Below are 22,324 nucleotides of genomic sequence, written 5' to 3' on the forward strand. Positions count from 1 at the left end.
TCATTTTGACTCATAAGGATATATTGTTTTTCATAAACATATTATAGGCTCTTTCATTATTGGAGGCTGACACTTCTATTTCAATTGTCACTTCTTTTAGATAGCCTTTTCATGCCCCCCATACTTTTTATTTAAAATCAGGAGGCAGAAACAATCTCAAGTCAATGAGAAGTTTACTGATAGTCACACACAGTAGCCAGAATGTATATATGTATACATATCTACAAGTAGCCCAAGAAAGACCTGCAAAATTCCCCTAAATTGTCCCTATTTTTCTCCTCCTGATCAAGCAGTTTCTCTGGTATCTTCTTTATATCAAATATTGTTCCCCATTTAACATAATATTATTGCAAGTTTTGATATCATCTTGAAGAAATTTTGTTTTCAAAAACATTCCCAAATCTGCTTTACAAAGAGTTCTAAAGTTTTATTGACAACTTTATTTTATCTTTTTTCTATTTTCCATCTATATAAGTTAGTTTTATTTATAAAACATACTCTTACACTCAACAGCTTAGTAAAGCAAGCAAAAAAATTCACCGAAGAAAACAATTCCCTTAAAATGTATAACTGGTGAAATGGAAAAGTAGGTACAAAAGCCAATAGAAAAAAATAGCCCCTTAAAATTAGAACTGTGCAGTGAGACTCTAAGAGACATTAAGAATCACTCAAATGAAAATGAAAAGAATGAAAAAGTGACAGAAAATGGAAAAAACAGCTGACCTATAAATATACCTGGGAGAGAGAATTTAAGAATAATTGAGCTTTCTGAAAGTCATGATCATAAAAAGAGGAAAACTGCCTGATACTTAAAACCAGAGGGTTAAATAATAATTGGACGAATCTACTGATCATCTCCTGAAAGAAGTCCTAAATGAAAACTCTCAGGAATATTTATAACCAAATTCCAGAACTCTCAGGTCAAGGAGAAAGTACTGCAAGCAGCCAAAGTGAAACAATTCAGATCCCAAAGTGAAGATTATACTGAATTTAGAAAAACCAGAACAAAAAGGAAAAGCCATGAGAGAAAAAAAAAAAAAAAGAAAAGAAATGAACATAGCACATGTTGATTTACATTCAGTCTCCATGGTTCTTTTTCTGGAGGCAAATGGCATTTTCTGTCCAAAGTCTATTAAGATTGCTTTGGATCACTGAACCACTGAGATGAACCAAGTCTTTCATAGTTGATCATCGCATATTCTTGCTATCATTGTATGCAGTGAATTCCTGGTTCTGCTTGGTTCAGGTCCCAAAACATTCCCCACCAGTCTATCCAGCAAGCTACAATTTTGAGTTGGAGAACCCAAAAATGTTGGGGTACATCAACATCAAAAATGTTGGAGTACCAGGGAGTGGGTTTTGCTGTCATTTCTGAAAGATTTCAGCCTGAAACTATCTTCAAACTAAGCAAGGGTGTTGACATGTCCAACAGATCTCCTCTTTAAGGGAGACAGGGTAAGAGAAGAGCATGGACTGCCCACAGAATGGTACCTCCAAACTTTTTTTTTTCTTTGACCATCTCATCTTTGTCAAATCTGGGGGAGCAGGGGAAGAACTGTAGGCATGCTTTGTGCCAAACTCCCTGAGGAAAACAGACTGAACTGCAGGCATGCTTTGTGCCAAACTTTCTTCATACATGTTTCTTTTACATTTTTCCATACCTCAGCAACATTCCAGATTAAATTATAAATATAAATGGTAAATTTAAGAAAATCCTAAGTATTTAGAACCTCTAGAAATTTCTCAGTCAAGGCCTTGTTTTAAACTGTATTACCTGGGCATATGTAGTTTCTAAATAATATGCCCTGAAATTCTCAACTATTACCTGAAACATACATTGTAAAAATGAAGTAGTGTTTGCAGAAACTGTTACATTTTTGTTAATATCATCCAGATGAGTTGGATGAACTGAGGTTTTATCCAAAAGAAGTATGATTCTAAAAGGATTACAAAATTTTTCTACTATTGGGAATGAACATAAACCCCAGTTGTTCAAAGATCAAGAAGGGTTATCCATGCCGTAAGAATAGAGAAATAATGCGCAGATAGTATTGTCTTGCTGATTACTTTCTATGCTCTGGGATTTTCTGCTAAGTTTACAAGATGTTTGTATTTGCCATCCCAGAAGCATTCCCTCCAAGCAAAAGAGTAACTTTACCTTCAAAACTCTGTGCCCCAGGAAAGTTTTTTTCCTTTCCACACAGATATAGGTTTGGCATTCTTCGATACAATAGGCCAGTCCCACAAGTAGGATTTTCACCAATTATTTTTGGGAGAAATTTTGGGAATCTCTTTACTACTTCAATATCTGTACTAGCAGCCTCTCCTGACATCATGAAATCTTGCATGGTTTTTAAATTTAAATGGGAATGGAGAATTTTCAGAATTTAAAAAATAAAGGTAATAGAAATTTATATAAAGTGACAACTGTCTATACTTTTTCTAATAACAGTCTGAAATAGACATCAGATGAAGGGATTTTTTTGTGTTCTACTGTATATATTGAAATGCTCTTTTGTGCTGCTTGAGTTTAAGATTAAAAATTAAATTTATATATTAAATAGTTGAATGGAGTAGGAAGAAAGGAAAAGGAGGCACTACTAAGAGCTAACTTTAAAAAAATTTTCATCCTCCAAGTAGAAAAGAGATATTGGGATGAAAGGACCAGGTGAGAGTTTTTAGTATTTTATATTTTTGTCACACTTTTCTCTCTGCCTGAAACAGTCCAAATTCCTTATGAAAGCTGTTTCTTGATACATATATATGCTACAAGTTCTGTCTTTTTTCATACAACAAAGTTATTTTCCTATTTTGGGAGGACATCCAAAGTTTCACTTGTTAATAGTGCAATATCTTACATCTCTTAATATTTAAATTTGTTATTTAAAATAATAACTTTTCTTTCCTTTTCATCACAAAACTGCTCGACCTGAAAAGGGAACTTAAAGGGACTGTGTAGCTTATGGGGCAAAGAAAGGGGAAAAGCTGACTTATCAGATGGTTTTGATGGGAGACAAAGGAGGAGCTTGAAAATGATGGCCAGGGGAAGAAGAAGGCCAAGGGTGAGCAAAGGTCTAGTTACTGCACAGATCTAATAATTAACAACTGATAACATGTGAGTTCATAGGACTATTTTCATGCCTAGATAAATTTCGTTTTCCTGGTTTCTCAGGTTACAAGGATTCAGTTGGTAAGACAGCACCCAGTCCAGTGAACCTGGACATCTTTCTCTCAAGCTCTCCATTTTCAGGAAATGGGCGGTCTCTAGTTTAGACAAGTTTCGTTTTCCCTTGTTTAACTTCTTTCTCAATTTTTTTTCCTGCTGCTCACATATACCCAGGCTCTAGGCACACCCACAGTAACACAGACCTCAAAGCTCAGCTTGGTGAGGAAGAGGGAGAAGGCTGTGCTTTTTGGTTAAATCCCAGTGCTGGAATTGGACAGGTGAGTGATTGGCGGCACCTCTATGGGAGAGGTGGGCTTGCTCTATCCAGGACAGACCTGCCCCTCTGCAAAGTCATCTTTGTTTACCTGCTTGCTTGAGACTTTATCTTTGGCTACTATTGATTTGGGGTAAAGTACATATGTGATGGCTGCTTCCCCCTCACTCCAAGAGCCCTGGTTTGGCTCCTGGAAGACAATTGCTTTTCAGGTGAATGATTATCCTTTCCCACCTTGCCAAATTTGTGAGTGAGGGCTGTTTTTGAGATGTGGGTGAGAGAGGAAAACTGCATTTGATCAACAAATATGAAGCAAAAAAAAAAAAAAAAAAAAAAAGGAAAGAAATTTCCTGCATATAGAGTCAAAACAAGGTCATTTCTGAGTTGAGGCTTGAGCAAAGGTACAGGGATTCAAAGACAAAGTCATGACTCAAAAATAAAAAGTTAGTCTCACCTTTTCAGAGAATATGGTATCCTAAATGTTGTAATGAAGAAACAAGTCTCCTTGTTTGCTTAAAGGTTTCCTTAAAATGTCACCTTATCTTTTCCTGCCCCAGACATCTGTTCTAATTATACATTCATTTTTTTGAAATGACTAATGCTTACTCCAGGTGTCCTCTGTTATATTTTCATCCTAAGACAGCTTTACTCATGCTTCCTTAAAGATCAAAAAGAATGTTTTTCTTCTAACCTTCCTTGTGGGTGTCCCAGTAATTTTTCTCTCTCAATCCTCCAAGAAACACTAGAAATATTGGACTATACATTTTAAAATCTCATCAAGAAAAAGCTTTCCCCAAAGAACACTAAGTGAATCCTCTTCTGGGGTGAAATTATCTTCAAATCAATTATTCTCAACTATTCATTTTTGATTGTGAATTAGGTTTATCAGACAATGGCTTAGAGAGATAAAGTATTTTTGTAGCGTTTACTTTGTACCTGATAGAGGGGTATGCTGGAGCTAGATCTCACAAGCTACCAGGGGCTGATGACTAGATTTTCTGGAAAGCCCTACAAATTTATTGTTTTGTGCTTGTATAGACTTTAAAAAGTAGTGAAAAAATGTTAATAATATTGGCTGAACTTAAAAGTTTATCGAAGATACTCATGCCTGGGTAATTGGGAAATGGTAGTTTTGTTGAGGGACAAGAAAGGATAATTCTGAAGTTTGGGACAAATTTGAATAGATTTCCACCATGGAAAATAGTAGAATTTTGGGGCACTGGGTGTTCACAACAGCACCCTGAAAAAGGGAAAGGGGAAGAAAAAGGAGGCGATGGGGCAACAAAGAAAGACTCACTCTGCAATTTTGTTGAATTTTTCAGTGAAATAGCATAGCTGTTGTGATACTTACAAAGAATACCTGCAATGAGAGGGGAGGGGTATGTCCTGGAGAAGCAAGGGCCCTTCAGAAGCAACTCTGTGGGATAGGAAGGATGTGTCTGGGAGGGGAAGGGGCAAAGGACTAAAAAATAGCCAGGGCAGCCCCCAGGAAGGTCAAGAGGACAAGAGCTGGTTCTTTGCTCCTTCCACTGAACTTGGAGGCCTCCTTTCTTGTTCTCCCCTCTTTCCCTAGAAAGCAACTTTTAGATTTTTCTGGGAATTCTTTGACTATCCAGTGTCATCCCCAGCAGGGTCACTCTTCCAGGGACACTGACACCGGAGCAATTTCTCTTTGGTGTCCCCAATCTCTCCTTTCTGTCCTTTCCTCCATGAGGTTTGGCAGGGAAAATATTCCTTCTTCCCAAGGAGCCCAGGGTCCCAGTGCTGCCCCATTGCTCCTGTCACAGAGTAAAGTAATCTAAAACAGTCACGGATTAACTCCTACACATGTATTAATGTAACAATGTCTTATCATCCTGCCCATAAACCATTTGTCCTTTTAAAGCGGATAGATCTTAGGGAGGAGGCAATGCTGAACCCAAAAGACTGACCTACTAAGGAGAGAATTTCAGGAAGAGTATGGGAGACATTTTGGAGAACAGGTCTATCTGATTGTCATTTCTCAACCCTGAAAAAAATGTCTTACTTTATTCACTGATCACCTAGATGCTCTGATTTTTTGTATAAGTTGACATGACTTAAATATTTAGGCTTATTTCTGGACTGCCACTTCCTGCAGTACCGAAAAGTAAGGTGAGGATTCAACTTGACATTGCAAACCTGCTTTAAAATCCTCAAAATTTTTACAGGATAATGATCTGTTAGAGGAAAGATATCTTCTCTCTGAATTCCCACTGTGGGTAACTACTGTGACGTCCATATTTACCACAATGCAGATATTACAAAGGCAAAAACTCTAGTTTTATTAGTATGCTCAAGCATAGGCTCTCTAACAAGGCTTCTCTTTTTTTATTTCTTTATATATTTTCTTTATTTATTTTTATACACATTGCTTTATGAATCAGGTTGGCAGAAAGAAAGTTAGAACAAAAAGGAATAACCATGGGAGAGAATAAGAAAAAAAACAGAAAAAAAGAAATGAACATAGCATGAGTTGATTTATATTCAATTCCATAATTCCTTTTCTGAATGCAGATAGCAGTTTCTGTCCAAAGTCTATTGGGATTGCTTTGGATCACTGAACTACTGAGAAGAACCAAGGCTTTCATAGGTGATTATTACACATTTCTGCTCTTATTAGGTGCAATGTATTTCTGGTTCTGTTTGTTTCACTCAGCATCAATTCATGTAAATCTTTCCAGGCTTTTCTAAAATCAGCTTGGCCATCATTTTTAATAGAAAAATAATATTCCATTACTTTTTTATGGAGCAACCTATTCAGCCATTCCCCAATTGAAGGACATCTACCTATTTTCCACTTCTTTGTTACTACACACACACAAAAAGCTGCTATGAACATTTTTCCACGTGTGGGTCCTTTTTCTTCCTTTATGATTTTCTTGGGATACAAACCCAGCAATAGCACAGCTGGGGCAAAGGGTAGGGACAGTTTTGTAGCCCTTTGGGCAAACTTCCAGATTGCTCTCCAGAATGATTGAATCTTTTCACAACTCCTCCAACAATGCATTAGTATCCCAGTTTCCCAGTTTTACATCCTCTCCAATGTCTTTGATTCTCTTTTCCTGTTATTTTAGCCAACCTGAGAGCTTTGAGGTGGTATCTCAGATTTGTTTTATCTTTTATTGCTCTAATCAATAGTGATTTAGAGCATTTTTTCATATGATTATTGATCAGCTATTATAACATTATAGCAAATATAGGATGGGGCTCTGTCTTTTCTTTAAATTTTATGGCCTAAGTGGAATGTGCCAAATTGAAATATGTAAAAGAATTATTTCTCTGTCAGTCTGATATCATTTTGTCCATAATAAGCTTTGTGAAGGGAATTAATGGGAAAAAAAAAAAAAAACAAAGGCTGGTGGCTTAGCAGTACCAAACCTAAGCTATATTATAAAGCAGCAGTCATCAAAACCATTTTTACTGGCTAAGAAATAGAGTAGTGGATCAGCGGAATTAATTAGATACACATAATACTATATACGAGTCCTATAGTGATCTAGTATTTGAAAAAAAAAACTTCAACTTTTGAAATATGAACTCACCACTTGACAAGACTTGCTGGGATAATTGGAAAATAACATGTCAGAAACTTGTCATAGATCTACATCTCACACTCCATATTGTAGAGGGCTGAAAGTCCAAAAAGGTCTACTTGAATCAGACAACTGGGCATTTAAGACTAATTACCTATTTCATATGAGACAATGACTCTATTAGCATATGTTTGGATAAATGGCTCTTCTCACTGTTGGTGCTTACTGAATGTTTGGTGTTAAGATAATGATAGGCAAGGATTGGAGGGCAGAGGGATAGAAAGGAGAGTCATTTGGCTGAAGGACAAGGAGGAGAAAGGTGGAGATTCTTACCTCCAGAATCGAGGAGAGATCTTTGGCAAGCCTTGTGGAAGTTTGCCTGCTTCTTTCACTTGTCCCCCTAAAGACCAAGGACTTTAACTTATGCTGACTCTGGCTGATCCTGAGGCCTCCAAGGAGTTAGCCCAGACTTCACACCATACCAAAATAAGGTCATCTATAGATGACTTTAATTTCATCATCAGAAAATTATCTGTTCATATCCTTTAACCATATATCAATTGAGGAATGACTTGTATTGTAAATTTGACACAATTCTTTATATATTTTCAAAATGAGATCTTTATCAGAAACACTACCTGTAAAGATTTTTTCCTAGCTTTGTACTTCCCTTTTAATCTTGTTACTATTGGTTTTGTTGGTGCAAAAACTTTTTAAATTTAAGATAATCAAAGTTGGCCTTTTGCCTTTCATAATCTTCTCTAGTTCTTCTTTGGTCATAAATTCCTGCCTCCTCCAAAGATTTGATAGGTAAATTGTCCCTTGCTCTCCTAATTTGTTTATGGTGTCATCCTTTATGCCTAAATCAGGTATCCATACCGTATTTTGACTTTATTTTGGTATGAGGTGTAAGATGTGAGGTGTAAGATGAGCTCTATGACAAGTTTCTGCCGTATTATTTGCCAATTATCCCAGCAACTTTTGTCAAGTACTGAGTTCTTATTTCAAAGGTTGAATTTGGGGGGGTTTATCAAATGGGAATGAACATTTTTATTTCATACTGAAAGTAAAATATCTACTTTTAAATATTTGTGAGGGTTTTTTTTAATATATACGTGTAAGCAGTATTAGTAAAATGATGAAAACTACTATAAACATTTGGTGTCACTCAAGAAGCATGCTGGTCCTTCCAGTGTTAAATAGTCAAGAATGCCAATGGTCTATGCAGTATGACTCAGGCCAATCAGAATCACTTTGTGGAATATGATCCCTAAAGTGTAGGAAGATTCATTTCTACAATTCACAACCCCATACCCTCCTTCTCCCCACCCCTGTTCAAATTCAGCTAAGTTTTCCACTGTAAACCAACAGATACTCTGTCCAGCCCATGGAGAGTCAGTTCAGGAGAATCCCAGGAACATTTAAGGGAACAGAGACACAGCCTCTCTAGGAAGACATAGATAGAGTGAATCCATTGATCCAGAGCAAAAACAGCTTCAAGGAATAGGATCTCTGACAATAGGCACAAGACCCAGCTATCCACTACAGATGTCTGTCAGAAAAGGGATAGTGAAGAAGAAGAGACTCTGTGGGACCAAGGGAATAATCAGTCCAGCAGAGGTGCTGATGCCAAGGAAAACAGTAGGAGGACCCTATGAAGAGGGGCACACGGAGCTAGAAGGTGCAGTGATTAGAGCTAGGTCTGGAGTCAGGAAGGCTCAATTCAAATCTGATCACTTACTAGTTATGTGATGCCGGGCAAGTCATTTAACCCTGTTGACCTTAATTTCCCCATCTGTCAAATGAACTGGTGAGGAAAATAGCAAATGACTTCAATATCTTTGCCAAGAAAATCCCAAATGGGTTCATCAAGTGTTGACTCTATTGAACAACAATCATGTAGAAAGGGAAGAAGGGCATCCATGTAGGAGTTGTATGATTCAGGCTTGTTCCAATCTCGCCTTGTAATATCAGTCACTCAGTAATTCCTGATTGGACATTCAAACTTTCTTAGACACTCCAAGAGGATGATGCTATGACATCTTTGTCTCTTCTCTAAAATCCTTCTAAATAAAAGGCTTCACTTACATGCTGCCCACTTCTCCTAAGCATAACTGAAAGCCTCTTCTTACCTGTATCAAGGAGGGCAGTATTGTCATTACTTTATTTAAGGTGAGCTTACTTTGCCCATAATAGAATAAAAAGTTTCCTTTCTCCTACAGCATTAAAAAGGTAATCATTTTCTAACAAGTCTACATCTTGGTCCCTTAAATCTTCCTAAAAACTATCTGGCTGAATTATGCATAGGGAAAGGAATCCTAACACTTAATAGGGATCTGAACCATTTTCCTGGATTGTATAGTCCCTTCTAAGGAAGCAGGAATTTCAAGGCTAGAGACTACAGGATGTGGAAATAAGGGAAGACTAGAGAAAGCCAATTAGATATATCTCCAAAATCTGCCATCTGTTTAAGGGAGGGAATGTTCAAGGAGACAAGATCCAAGAAGCTCCTAGAGTGGAAAGTTTACTTCCTACTTAGGGCAGTGCTGATCTATTAAAGATACAGTTTCTCAAAGCTGGGATACATACTGCTGATAGTCATGAGGATTATGATGGAAGTGATGCTTAGAAGGTCATTCCAGCATTCAATAGTGCCAGTTTTCCAGGAATAAGACAGGAGAGAGAAAGCCCAGGAATACAGTGAGAGTGGGCCCTATCTCCAGCCTGCTTTGTTATCAAATAAATGACCTATTCAGAAGCAATGGCACAGCAAGACCCATAAGGCAGAAGACCACTCAATGAGGGCTCTGACAGGGCTGCCCCCAGTGGGCTCTTCCTTGACATCTCAAAGCCATATCCTGAATAAGAATCACTTCCTGCTAAGGCAAATCTCTTGCTCTGAGAAAGGGAAAGAAGGCCAAGGTCGGAAGCAGATGGACAATTACTTGAAATCACGTCACAGTGATCTAGTCAAAGGCAGCTGCCCCAGTTCAGATGCCTCGCAGCCTCTCAGCTACTGATACCTCCATTTCCCTCCATCTACCACCGTGGCTTGTGCATAGGGACCCTCAGCAGTACCCCTAGAACAGCTGGAGCCTGCAGAGAATACTGGTTCTCAGCCTAGAATAACTCATCTCAGAATTCCCTGGCTCCAGAGTTTGGATGAAGATATTTGGGAAGTCTGGAACATCCCAGGATTTGGAATCTGTGGCATCTGCTGAGGACCAGCTTTTCAAAAACCATTAGTACCAGTCAAGAAGCAGCTGGCCAGGTAGTCCTGACTGCCAGCTTCCATAGACTGGGGCCTTGATGCCTCAGGCTCTAAGTCCAAGTCAGAGTTTAAGGCTGATAGCACCAAAAAAAGCTTCCTTGTCTCCTTATAGTGAATCGAACTCAGCCCATGCTCCTTGCCTCACACTAGAAGCAGAGTGTTACAGTGGCTAGAGGCCTGAACCTAGAGTCAGGAAGATCTGAGTTCAAATGATCCTTCAGATACTCCCTAGCTGTGTGACCGCAGGCAAGTCATTTTCTGTGGCCTCAGTTTCCTTATCTGTCCAATGGGGACATATCTCCTATCTCCCAAGGCATTTGTGAGAACCAAATGAGATTATATTTGTAAAGTGCTTTACAATGGTACATAAATCCTTATCCCCTCTCCCCCCCCCCAAGCAAACTAGTCCTTCTGCTTACTCTCTAACTCTGCCTTTACCCCTTTGACTTGGTTTGTTCCTAAGATTCTGTCTGAGCTGGATCCCTCACTCCATGAAGTCTGGTTTCAACTTCCTACCAGAATGGAGTCCTATTAGAATACAGCATTCCTGGCTAACAGGGATTGAAAGAGCTTGATCATGAGGGATGGGACATTGATGTTTGGAGCTTGCTAGAAAGGGAGTACCCTAATAACTGCCCCAGTCCTCATTTTTCTTTCCTTAGGAAAATGGCCAGAAAAGAACTTCCAATCCGGAAGAAGAACACAGCGGAGATCCCAGCTCTTGGTCAACCCTTACATCTGGATTCCCTGAATGACTATCCCTCAGATACCCTCATCCCTGGTAATTACTGTCTTGAAAGCAAAGCCTTATTCCAGATGTCAGGAGAGGGCAGTGTTAGAGAATAATTATTTATAGGTGAAAACTGGTTAGTGTCAGAAAGTCAGACTCAGAGACTATCTCAGTGATTAATGTGTCTCACTTTCTTTTTTCTCCCAGTTAGAACCCACCTAGAATAATTTGTTTTTATGGGAAATGTTATATGATAGCACATCCCAGGAACGATAAGGGATGTCTAAAGAGGACAGATAGAGGAGAGGATTATTCACTATTAAAGGGTGGAGGTCAAAAAGAGAAACAATCTTTGAATTATCTAAAACTAATGTGACTGAAGTTTTAAAAAACACCTTTACTCAGAGAAAGTGTCAGTTTTTAATTAAATCAGACCCAATTTTGGAAGAAGAGAGCAGATGGTCTTTCTCTCTGTGTGTCTGTCTCTCTGTGAGTCTCTATCTCTGTCTCTGTCTCTGTCTCTGTTTCTCTCTTTCACACACACACACACATACACACACACACACACACACACACACACACACTCACACACCCTTCCATCTAAGAAGTGTGCACATGTTAATCAGACTGGTTAATATCAAGTTGAAGAGCAGCCTTGAAGGAGAAAAGAAGATAGGACAGTTCAGAATGAGGGATTGGGAAAAAGGTGAAAGGCTAGTAGGCCTAGCACTTTCTCTTGAAAAGGGTGAGGTTTACAGATTTTTTCAATATACATTGACTTTTCATCTTTACCAGCATCTAGAAGAGAGGCAATTGGTGGGTGCGTCAGTGTATAGAGCACTGGGTCTAAAGTCAAGAAGACTTAGGAGCAGGAATTCTTGCTCTTTTTCTGTCTTCAACCTCTTAGTGGTCAAGCAAAATAACATTTTTAAAAGAATAAAATAAACAGGATCACAAAAGAAACCAATTACATTCAAATGCAAACACATGCGCACACACACACACACACATCTCAAAACACTTATTCAAGTTCATGGATCTCACAGTAAAGATACCTTGTTCACTCAGTGGTTTAAAGGACTTTATGTATCATCCCATAGGAAAAGTCTTTAGAACTTCCAGGCCAGTTCCTGCCCATACTATCTCCTTCAAGACAGTTTTTAAGCATCAGTCTTACTTAATATCTTACCTTGTTATCACTAGATAGCTTATTTCATATCATTAGAGATACTGTATGGCACAGAAATGATATCTTAGATAAGATCCCTAGGATCCTATGATTCTGTTTAAATAACCTTATATTCAATGAGTACTTTCAGCTATCATGTCACCTTGGTGACTTATTCAGGCCCATGTTGGGCAGCCCATTAAAACTCCTAGACTGTAAGTCGTTTTGCAATTTTTTCTGGTTTATCTTGTGGTTGCAGCTAGTAGTATTCTTCCTCACAACAGATATTTTAATTTTTGACTTATTTCTCATCTAAGTTTGGTTCTTGATCAATTTTCATAAATTGAATTTGTCCAGGTATTAGGGTTTCCTTTTCCTGTTTGCTAGAACCTTGTTTCCCTAGCCTCACTCACCCCCACCCCACTTTCCTACCACTTTTTTTTCAAAATACATGCAAAGATAATTTTCAATATTCATGCTTGAAAAACACTGTGTTCCAATTTTTTTCTCCCTCCCTCTCCTCCTTCCCCTCCCCTAAATAGAAAGTAATCTAATGTAGGTTAAACATATGCAATTCTTCTAAACATATTTCCACATTTATCATGCTGCACAAGAAAAATTAGATCAAAAGGGGAAAAATGAGAAAGGACAAAACAAGTAAGCAAACATCAAGAAAAGGTGAAAATGCTGTGTTGTGATCCACATTCAGTCTACACATAGTCCTCTCTTTGGATACAGTTGGCTCTCTCTATCAAAAGTGTATTAGAATTGCCCTAAAGCACTTTATTGTTGACAAGATCTTAGTCCATCAGAATTGAGTATTACATAATCTTCCTGTTGCTGTGTACAATGTTCTCCTGGTTCTACGCACTTCACTTAGCCTCATTTCATCAGGCCTTTCTAAAATCACCCTGCTCATTTCTTATAGAACAATAGTATTCCATTACATTCATACACCATAACTTCTTCAGCCATTTCCCAATTGATAGATATTCATTCACTTTCCAGTTCCTTGCCACTACAAAAAGGGCTGCTACAAATTGTTTTGTCCATGTGGATCCCTTTCCCTTTTTTATGATCTCTTTTGAATATAGACCCAATAAAGACACTGCTGGATCAAAGTGTATGCACTGTTTTATGGCCCTTTAGGCATAGTTCCAATTGCTCTCCAGAATTGTTGGATCAGGTCACAACTCCACCAACACTGTGTTAGTGTTTCAGTTTTCCCATATCCCTTCCAACATTTATAATTATCTTTTCCTGTCATCTTAGCCAATCTGAGAGGTGTAAAGTAATACCTCAGAGTTGTCTTAATTTGTATTTATCTAATAAAATGTGATTTAGAGCATTTTTATATGACTTGAAATGGCTTTAACTTTTTTATCTGAAAATTGTATGCCCATATTCTTTTTTATTTATTTTTATTATATATTGCTTTATTAATCATGTTGAGAGAGAAAAATCAGAGCAAAGGGGGAAAACTATGGGAGAGATTTTTTTAAAAATAGAAAAAAGGAAGTGAACATAGTATGTGTTGATTTACATTCAGTCGCCATAGTTCTTTTTTTGGATGCAGGTGACATTTTCTGTCCAAAGTCTATTGGGATTGTTTTATATCACTGAACTACTGAGAAGAACCAAGTGTTTCATAGTCAATCATCATACATTCTTGCTGTTATTGTATACAATGTATTTCTTCTTCTACTTGTTTCTCTCAGCATCAGTTCATGTAAATCTTTCCAGGTCTTTCTAAAATCAACTTGTTCATCATTTTTTATAGAACAATAAGACTCCATTATCTTCATATACCACAACTTGTTTAACCATTCCTCAATTGATGGGCATCTAACCATTTTCCAAATCTTTGTTACCACAAAAAGAGCTGCTACATTTTTTTGCATGTGTGGGTCCTTTTCCTACTTTATGATTTCCTTGGGATACAGACCTTAGTAATGGTGCTTCTGGATCAAAGGGTATGCACAGTTTGATAGGATGGCTTGTATTCTTATAAATTTGAGTTAATTCTTTATATATTTTAGAAATGAAGCCTTTAGGTTATCAAACTGTGCATACCCTTTGATTGATCAGTGTCTCTACTGGGTCTGTATCCCAAAGGAATTATAAAAAAAAGGAAAAGGACCCACGTGTGCCAAAATGCTTGTGACAGCCCTTCTTGTAGTGGCAAGAAACTGAAAAGTAAACAGATGTCCACGAGTTAGAGAATGGCTGAATAAATTATGGTATATGAATGTTATGGAATATTATTGTTTCATAAGAAATGATAAACAAGCTGATTTCAGAAAGCCCTGAAGAGATTTACATAAACTGATACTAAAAGAAGTGAGTAAAATCAAGAGAACATTGTACACAGCAACAAAAAGATTATATAATGATCAACTATGAAGGACTAAGGTCTTTTCAACAATAAGGTGATTTAGGGCAATTCCAATATACTTGTGATGAAAAAAGCCCTCTGTATCCAGAGAGAGGACTATAGAGACTGAGTGTGGATCAAAATATAGTATTATCATCTTTTGTTATTGTTGTTTGCTTGCTTGTTTTGTTCTTTCTCATTTATCCCGTTTTGATCTAATTTTTCTTGTGTAGCATGATACATGTGGAAATGTTTAGAAGAATTGCACATGTTTAACCAATATTGGATTGTTTTATGTTTAGGAGGGGAAGGGGAAGAGAGGAAGAAAAATTTGGAACACAAGGTTTTCCAAAGGTGAATACTGAAAATTATCTGTGCACATGTTTTGAAAATAAAAAGCTTTCATAAAAAAGCAAAAGAAATGAGGCCTTTATCAGAAATACTAAATAGAAAAAATTTGTTCCCAGCTTTCTGCTTCCCTTCTAATCTTGGTTACATTGGTTTTGTTTGTACAAAACCTTTTTAATTTAATGTAATTAAATTATCCATTTGCATTTCATAATTTTCACAAGTTTTCTTTGGCCATAAATTCTTTCCTTCTCCACAGATCTTTGAGGTAGATGACCCCTTCTTTTAATTTACCTAGAAAATCATCTTTTGTGTCTAAATCATGAACTCATTTCCATCGTCCTTCTATAGGGTGTTAGATGTTGCTCAATGACATATTTCTGCCATACTATTTTCCAATTTCCCCAGCAATTTTTGTCAAATAATGAATTCTTATCCCAGAACTTAGATATATACACTTCTTCCATGTTCTTGCCTCCACGCTCACTCCCCCAAATCCCTAGCTGATCTTCCTGTCCTACACTGGCATCCTTTCCATGGCCCTAAATTCAGGTCACTCACAGAAAATGCATGAGGGAAGGTTCTCCTGAGTTCAGGAATGTTTAGGATTAAGGACACTTTATCAGTTTCTCAAACTTAGTTAAGTGATTACTCCAGGAGGAAAACTCATTTCTAATTCAGTATTGTTGTTATAGTGTATTATCCATGATAGTAAGAGAAAAGAGGAAAAACCAATAGGAGACTTAATTGGCCAAAATAAGTCTCAATCTTTTTATAGCTGGCTAGAGATGGGAAGGAGTTGTTCCAATCAATTCATCCAATCAAAAAAAAAGTATTTATTAAGTAATAATTGTCTAACATTGTGTTTGGTGCTGGTTGATTCAAATACACAGAAAGAAGCCATCTTTTTTGCAAGGAGCTGACATTCTATTGGGGAAAACTGACATTCTAATCAAGAAATTAACTTCCCTCTTAGGGTGGTGATATAGCATTCCTCCTAAGATGAGCTCCCAGCTTTCCCCTTTGGTACAAGAAAATCCCATTCCTAATGAATTTGAGGGATATAATTCTCTTGTGAGATGATAAGAGAGAAAAATGTTATAGGATTGTGACTCATGGGAGAAAAGGTGCTATTTTGCTACTTGTGCTTCCAAATCTATATGCTAGAAACTTTGAACACTGTCATTGGTGGAGAGAGATGAGCATTATAGGACTACAATGATCCCCATTCTATTTGAGGTTAGTTAAAAAGGATTTTTTAAAATTTATATTCCTAGGTGCTAGAAAGTTGTTAGGGTTTAGGTAGATACTTATCTGTAAAATCTTAATTAGGGAGACAGAAGGAGACCTCAACTAGGGCTCCTACAGTTGACAAAGAGAATGTGTAATTTCTGAGCTTGAGAAAGCTTTTTTTATTTTTTAAGGAATAAGACTTATTCAAGGTGACTTCCCTTTATTTGGTGGTAAATGTTCCTTCCAATAGATGATTATGTAGTAACTCAAGTCTCCACACTAGGAAAGAGAAAAAGGAAATCCAATCAAGAGATTTATATCCTTTATAACTTTCTAAAGCCCAGGGAGATTATACAGAGCAGAAAGATGATGTAATGCTTTAAATCTGCATCTGAAGAGGAGTTCCAAAAATGACTTCTTAGTTTTCCTTTTCTGCTTATGAAAAGTTCTTTTTCTGCTCTCTACTATACATGTTTAATTTGGGCAGAATGATGATGACAGTTGAGGACTACGGTGTTATTTGCTACCTCAGTTTCTAGATCTGGGTTTTGGAATCTGTTGTTACTTGTCCTTTTTCTTAAAGAGGGCTATGACACCAGGGAGGTGATACCATGACATACAAGTGAATTGGATTGAAGTGAAAGAGGACTGTGCAAGGTCACCTGCCTCACTTTCACTTACAGAGCCATCTGGGTCCAGTGGCCACATATGGATCAGATGAGTGGAGATGGCCCTGGATATAATGGGAGAGCCTGATCTTTTTAAGCAAAGGTCTTTAACAGGTCTCCATTTGACTCAATGAATAAAGATAGGTAGCAATTGAGGCAAACAATCTCTTCTTTCTCCTAGACAAAAAAAAATGTTTGAGGGCATATGGAGATGAAAGATTCCCTAATTTTTTAAGACTCGTTAATCAGGGAATTGTAGAGAAACTTGTGGGCACTTATCTAGGATATTAATGAATACCTTCTAGACTAGTTTTAGTGACAATAGCAAAAGCTAATAGACAATCCTTAAAGGAAACCTACCAATTACTTGTCAAGTGATGGAAGAATGGCCTAGCCTTGTTCTCATAGGAAAGGAATCAAATTTATACAAGTGCTCATCTTTTTGGTTTTGGGGTATTTTTCTCCTGGGATTCTACTTGTGAAATGTTCATTTAGATTCTAGGGGGCATGGGAAATAAACTTTCCTATTTACATTTTTTTTGTTTAAATATTTGTTAGTGACATTTTTGTCTATTTTAATTCACTTTTGAATTCCAAAAAATATCCATCCACCTATACCTTTCCCCACCCATTGAAAAGACAACCAAATATGACAGTCATTTATTTTTTGAAATCATGCAAATCATATATTAGCCATGTTGCAAAAACAAAAAAGCAAGATAAACATATGTTTGTGTATTATATATAAATATATCATATATGTGAGTATATGTGTATGTATATATACTTTTATCTGCACTCAGAATTCAGAGGTGATTAGCGTTTGTCTCCTTTGGGATTCCAACTCTGAAATAGGAATTCAGAGTCTTTGAGATAGAGAGGAATAAACTTCCACATCACATAAGATCATAACTAACAGGAAAAGGCCACAGTTATTAATATGGCTGGGTAAAATTGGCTATGTATAAATATGTACATGCATGTGTTTTTCAATAAGCAATAATGATTCATTTATATTATGTGCCAGAGAAAGGGTGACATATGCAATTATATAAATCCAATACTCCTCTCAACACTCCCTCCCCCCACCCAAAAGTCACCTGGTGGTGATGGTCCCTCTTCTGCTGACAAGGATCTGTGAATTTTACTAGGACAAAAGAGAGATGGCCATACTCAAAGCTTGTCCAGATTGTTAGGATCCATCTTAGCTTTTGTACCATGGGCATAACCTTCAGAAACTCAAGATCACCTCCTTGTCATGCCAGGATTTCTGAGCAGGTCTTTATTAGAATTATCTACAAAACCAAATCCTTCATTTTTCTTTCTCACTTATTTCCGACAGAACCAAACATCAGTGGAAGAGACTCAAGGAAGCTAGAATTAAAAATTGTCCTTGTGGGGAAAACAGGGTCTGGAAAAAGTGCAACAGGAAACACCCTCCTGGGCAGGAGAGAGTTTGAGTCCAAGTGTTCAGGAGGGTCAGTCACCAAGGTCTGCAAGAAAGCCAGAACCACATGGAATGGAAGGAACATTTGTGTTATTGATACTCCAGGCATTTTTGACACTGATATCACAGAGGAAAAAAACCTGAATGAAATTGCTCGTTTCATGACACTGTCCTCTCCAGGACCACATGCTCTACTCCTGGTGTTGCAAGTGGGTCGTTTCACCCAGGAGGAGAAGGCAGCCATTGAACGCCTTTACAAAATTCTAGGACCTGAAGCAGTGAAGTTTTTGATTATTGTATTCACTGGAAAAGACAGACTAGAAGAAAGCCTAGAGGAGTACTTAGGAACCATTGATGACTCTTATTTCAGGGAGTTATTGGAGAAGTGTGCCCATCGATGCTGTGCATTTGACAATAATGCTACTGGAGCCCAGAGAGATGCCCAGATTTCAGAGCTGATGGTCATGGTTGGAAACATGGTGCAAGATAATGGGGGTGGCCACTACAGCAACAGTATATATGAATCTGTGGAAGAGCTCCTGCAGAAAGAGACAGAAGCTCTTCAGCAACGCTATAAGGAGCAGTTTGAGAGGGAAAGAGAAGAAATAAAATGGAATTATGAAAATCAAATACGAGAGCTGGAGAAGCAAAAGCAAAACTGGGAAATGGAAAAGAAAATGGAAGAATTTGAAAAGAAACTGCAAAATCTTAATAGTGAGATGAAGCAAAAGTTTGAAGAGTTAAATTGGAGGTACCAGAAAAAATATCACTATGCCCGAAATGAGATGGAGAATAATGACAAAACACATTTGGAAATTTTTGTTTTCGTTTTGCCCATTGTCGCAAATTTTGCTTTAACTTTGCTTAAAAAGGCCTTCTGAGGGACAGCTATTTGATATAGTAGATAGAGCACCAGCCCCAAAGTCAGGACCTGATTTCAAATCTGGCCTCAGACACTTAAAACTTCCTGGCTATGTGACCCTGAGCAAGTCACTTAACTTCAATTGCCTCAGCAAAAAAAAAAAAAAACAAACAAACAAACAAACAAACAAAAACAAAAACAAAAAAGAAAGAAAGTCTTCTGACTGCCAGAATCATTTCACTTTTAGTTTTCATCACATGTGTTGTCATTACAAAGTGATGCTAAGTAATGGAGATCACATGGTTAATAATAACAATTGAATCCAAGTCTCCTAATTACAGGCTAGTGTCATTTCACTGCTTTCTAAAGAGCAAATCCTTTTGGAAGAATGTATTATGATATTTTGCAGTAGCAGATATAATTTCCTAATATCTCAGATTCATTTTTTATGTTCTTATAGGAATAAACATCTTGAAACCAGGAGATTGCAAGAACACAAAACTTATTGTGTAGAAATAGGAACTTACTGCTGAGTTCTATTGTGTCCTTTCCCCCACCCCACCTCGTCCCACCTCCTGCCCCCCAAAAGGATTTTCATTTTTATTGGCCATTACTTCTATCATACTCAATCTTTAAGAAATGGTTAAAAACTCATCATCTCTCCCCAAATCTTCCCTAACTCCTCTCTTTTTCCACTCTGATGATGTCTGTTCTCTCCTTTTTACAGCACTTCATATGTAGATTTTCCCACATTGTGAGTTACACATTGCCTTGTAGGTACTAACATTTTGTCTCACAAGGATATATTGTTTTGATAAACATATTGTAAGTTTTTTAGATATGGAAGGCTGGAGCTTCTACTTTAATTGTCACTCCTTCTTAGAAGTCCTTCCCAAGACCCATTCTTTTTATTTACTAATATGGATTTGTAAAAATCAAGAAGCAGGGGTAAGTAGATGGCACAGGATAAAGCACTGGATCTAAAATCAAGAGAACCTGAGTTCAAATCCGGCATCAGACATTTAACACTTCCTATGTGGACAAGTCACTTAACCCTACTTGCCTCAGCAAAAATTCAAAACAAAAAAACAAAAATCAAGAAGCACAAGTAATCTCAAGTTGAAGGAAAATTTACTGATTGTCACATACATACCTGCTGTAATACATACCTGCAGGTAGCCAAAGAAAAATCCTGTAAAATTTCCCTATGTTGCTCCAATTTTTGTTCCTTTGATCAAACAAATACTCTGATTTCTTCTCCTTACCAAACATTGCTTTCCATGTGACATAATATTGATGCAAGTTCTATTTTCTATCCTGAAGAAATTCTGTTTTCAGATTTCCTTGACAAACAATCCTACAATTTTGTCAACTAATCTATTGCCTCCTTTTTCTATTTTACAATTTTGTGGGTCAACACAAATTGTTTTCACTTACAACAACACTCTTTTACAGTCATACAAAAGATTTAGCTCTTTACTATCGATGTGAAATTTTGAGTTCCTTAAAGTTAACAATAAATATAATAAATAACAATAAAAAATTTTGAACCAATAAAAAAAAATGAAGGGTCAGAAAGAGAAATGTCCTTGAAGAAGGCAAAGGGAGAGAAAGAATGGGGAGATTTGGAATGAAGAATTTTTACAAGGGAAGGTTGTGAAGTAATTGTGGGGGTGAGGTGGCCAATGATTAAACCACACTCCTGTCAGATTTGATTCAAAAAGGGTGAATGCGTATACATACTCAGTTGGATATAGAAATCTATCTTAAGTAACAGAGGGAAGGGAATAAGGAAAAGGATATGGGATGCTAAAAAGAAGGTGAATTAAAGGAGGCAATGGCCAGTAGCAAAATGGCCTTTTGAAGAGGGGCAAGATGAAAAGAGAGAAAAAGATAAAACAGAAGAAAACAGAATGGAGAGGAATACACAATAATCATAACTATGAATATGAATGGGATAAACTCAATCATAAAAGAAGCTGATAGAAGAATGAATTAGAAACCAGAATTCAACAATACTTTGTTTACAAGAAACACCTGAAACAGAAAGATATATACGCAGTTACAATAAAGAGCTAAACCAGAATCTATTATGCTTCTGGTGAGGGGGAAAAAAAGAAAATAAAAAGGTAGGGTTCGCAATCAAAATCTGAGACAAAGCAAGAGTAAAAATAAACAGTTAAAAGAGATAATTAGGGAGCCTACATTTTGCTAAAAGGTACCATAGACCATGAAGTAATAGCAAAATGTTTTACAACAAGTTTGTATGACAAAGGCCTCATTTCTCAAATATATAAAAAACAAAGTCAAATTTGTAAGAATGCAAATCATTTCCCAATCATTAAAAAGTTACAAGATATAAAAAAGGAGTTTTTAGTGTAATGCCAAAGAAATTGAGCAAGACAAGAGATTAGAGACCAATTCAATAGTTTATTAAATGGAGAGAAATACTGGGACCAATGGATCCATGGTTGATCCCAGGGCTAGAGGAGACTATCATCTCAAAGAGTCTAGCCCCGAGTATCAGGACAGCAAGCTTTTTATAGAATAACAAGAACAATGACATAATGGAGGTACCTAGGTGGGGATAACCTAATGGAGGGAGGTTACTGATATTCTAATGACATCTAAAATGGATAAACCTTTATCTTGTCAAATATTAAGAAGGAATGTCTATAACCTAAAGATATAAAACCTTTATCTCAAACATTAAGAGGTTATAACCTAAGGCAGAATAACTAAATAGAACAATTGGAGAAACTGGGTCACAACATTAAAAGGGAACTTTGGCATAACATCAAAAGAAGAACTCAAAGCTATCTATAAGCACAAGAAAAAAAATGCTCTAACTACTATTTATTAAAGAAATGTAAACTAAAGCCACTTTGAGGTAATACCTTCCATTTATCAGATTGGAAATTGCTGTTATAGTTTACCTACTCATCCATCTGACCAGCTCCTTTTGCAAGACAGTAATTAATGATTATGTTAATATTAATGATTGTATCAATATATACAATAATATGAAGTGGGGAATGACTTTAATCATTCACTTAAATAGGTTGATAGGACCTTCTATGATGTGGGATGCTTCTGATTTCATTCCATTACCTACAATAGATTTAGCTATTTAATAAGGCTAGGTGTAGACTTAATCTGGAATAATCCTGAGAGTAGTACCATTTTGGATGTAGGTGTCCTCTGAATGGCTTATTTCATTCAGGGATCC

General features: G+C 37.0%; 1 protein-coding gene across 2 annotated transcripts; it reads left to right on the forward strand.

Moving 5' to 3' along the window:
* The first annotated feature begins 3,203 nt into the window (after window positions 1-3,203).
* On the forward strand, window positions 3,204-20,638 carry LOC127538190 (GTPase IMAP family member 4-like). Of its 2 annotated transcripts, XM_051961812.1 has the most exons (4): window positions 3,204-3,444; window positions 5,976-6,051; window positions 10,928-11,046; window positions 18,129-20,638. In XM_051961812.1, the coding sequence occupies exons 3-4, from the start codon at window positions 10,932-10,934 to the stop codon at window positions 19,112-19,114; spliced, it is 1,101 nt and encodes a 366-aa protein (XP_051817772.1). In that variant the 5' UTR covers window positions 3,204-3,444; window positions 5,976-6,051; window positions 10,928-10,931; the 3' UTR covers window positions 19,115-20,638. The 2 variants fall into 2 exon arrangements, with proteins under 2 accessions (XP_051817772.1, XP_051817771.1); XM_051961811.1 differs by lacking the exon at window positions 5,976-6,051.
* Window positions 20,639-22,324: the final 1,686 nt, after the last annotated feature.

Source organism: Antechinus flavipes, chromosome 5, assembly GCF_016432865.1.
Source record: "Antechinus flavipes isolate AdamAnt ecotype Samford, QLD, Australia chromosome 5, AdamAnt_v2, whole genome shotgun sequence".
NCBI classification, from domain to species: domain Eukaryota; kingdom Metazoa; phylum Chordata; class Mammalia; order Dasyuromorphia; family Dasyuridae; genus Antechinus; species Antechinus flavipes.

Bases quoted from the DNA above. Each gene is read 5' to 3' on its own strand.
- LOC127538190 (XM_051961812.1), top strand. From the start codon at position 10,932: ATGGCCAGAAAAGAACTTCCAATCCGGAAGAAGAACACAGCGGAGATC. The intron at 11,047-18,128 runs GTAATTACTGTC...TATTTCCGACAG, and splicing joins CTCAGATACCCTCATCCCTG to AACCAAACATCAGTGGAAGA.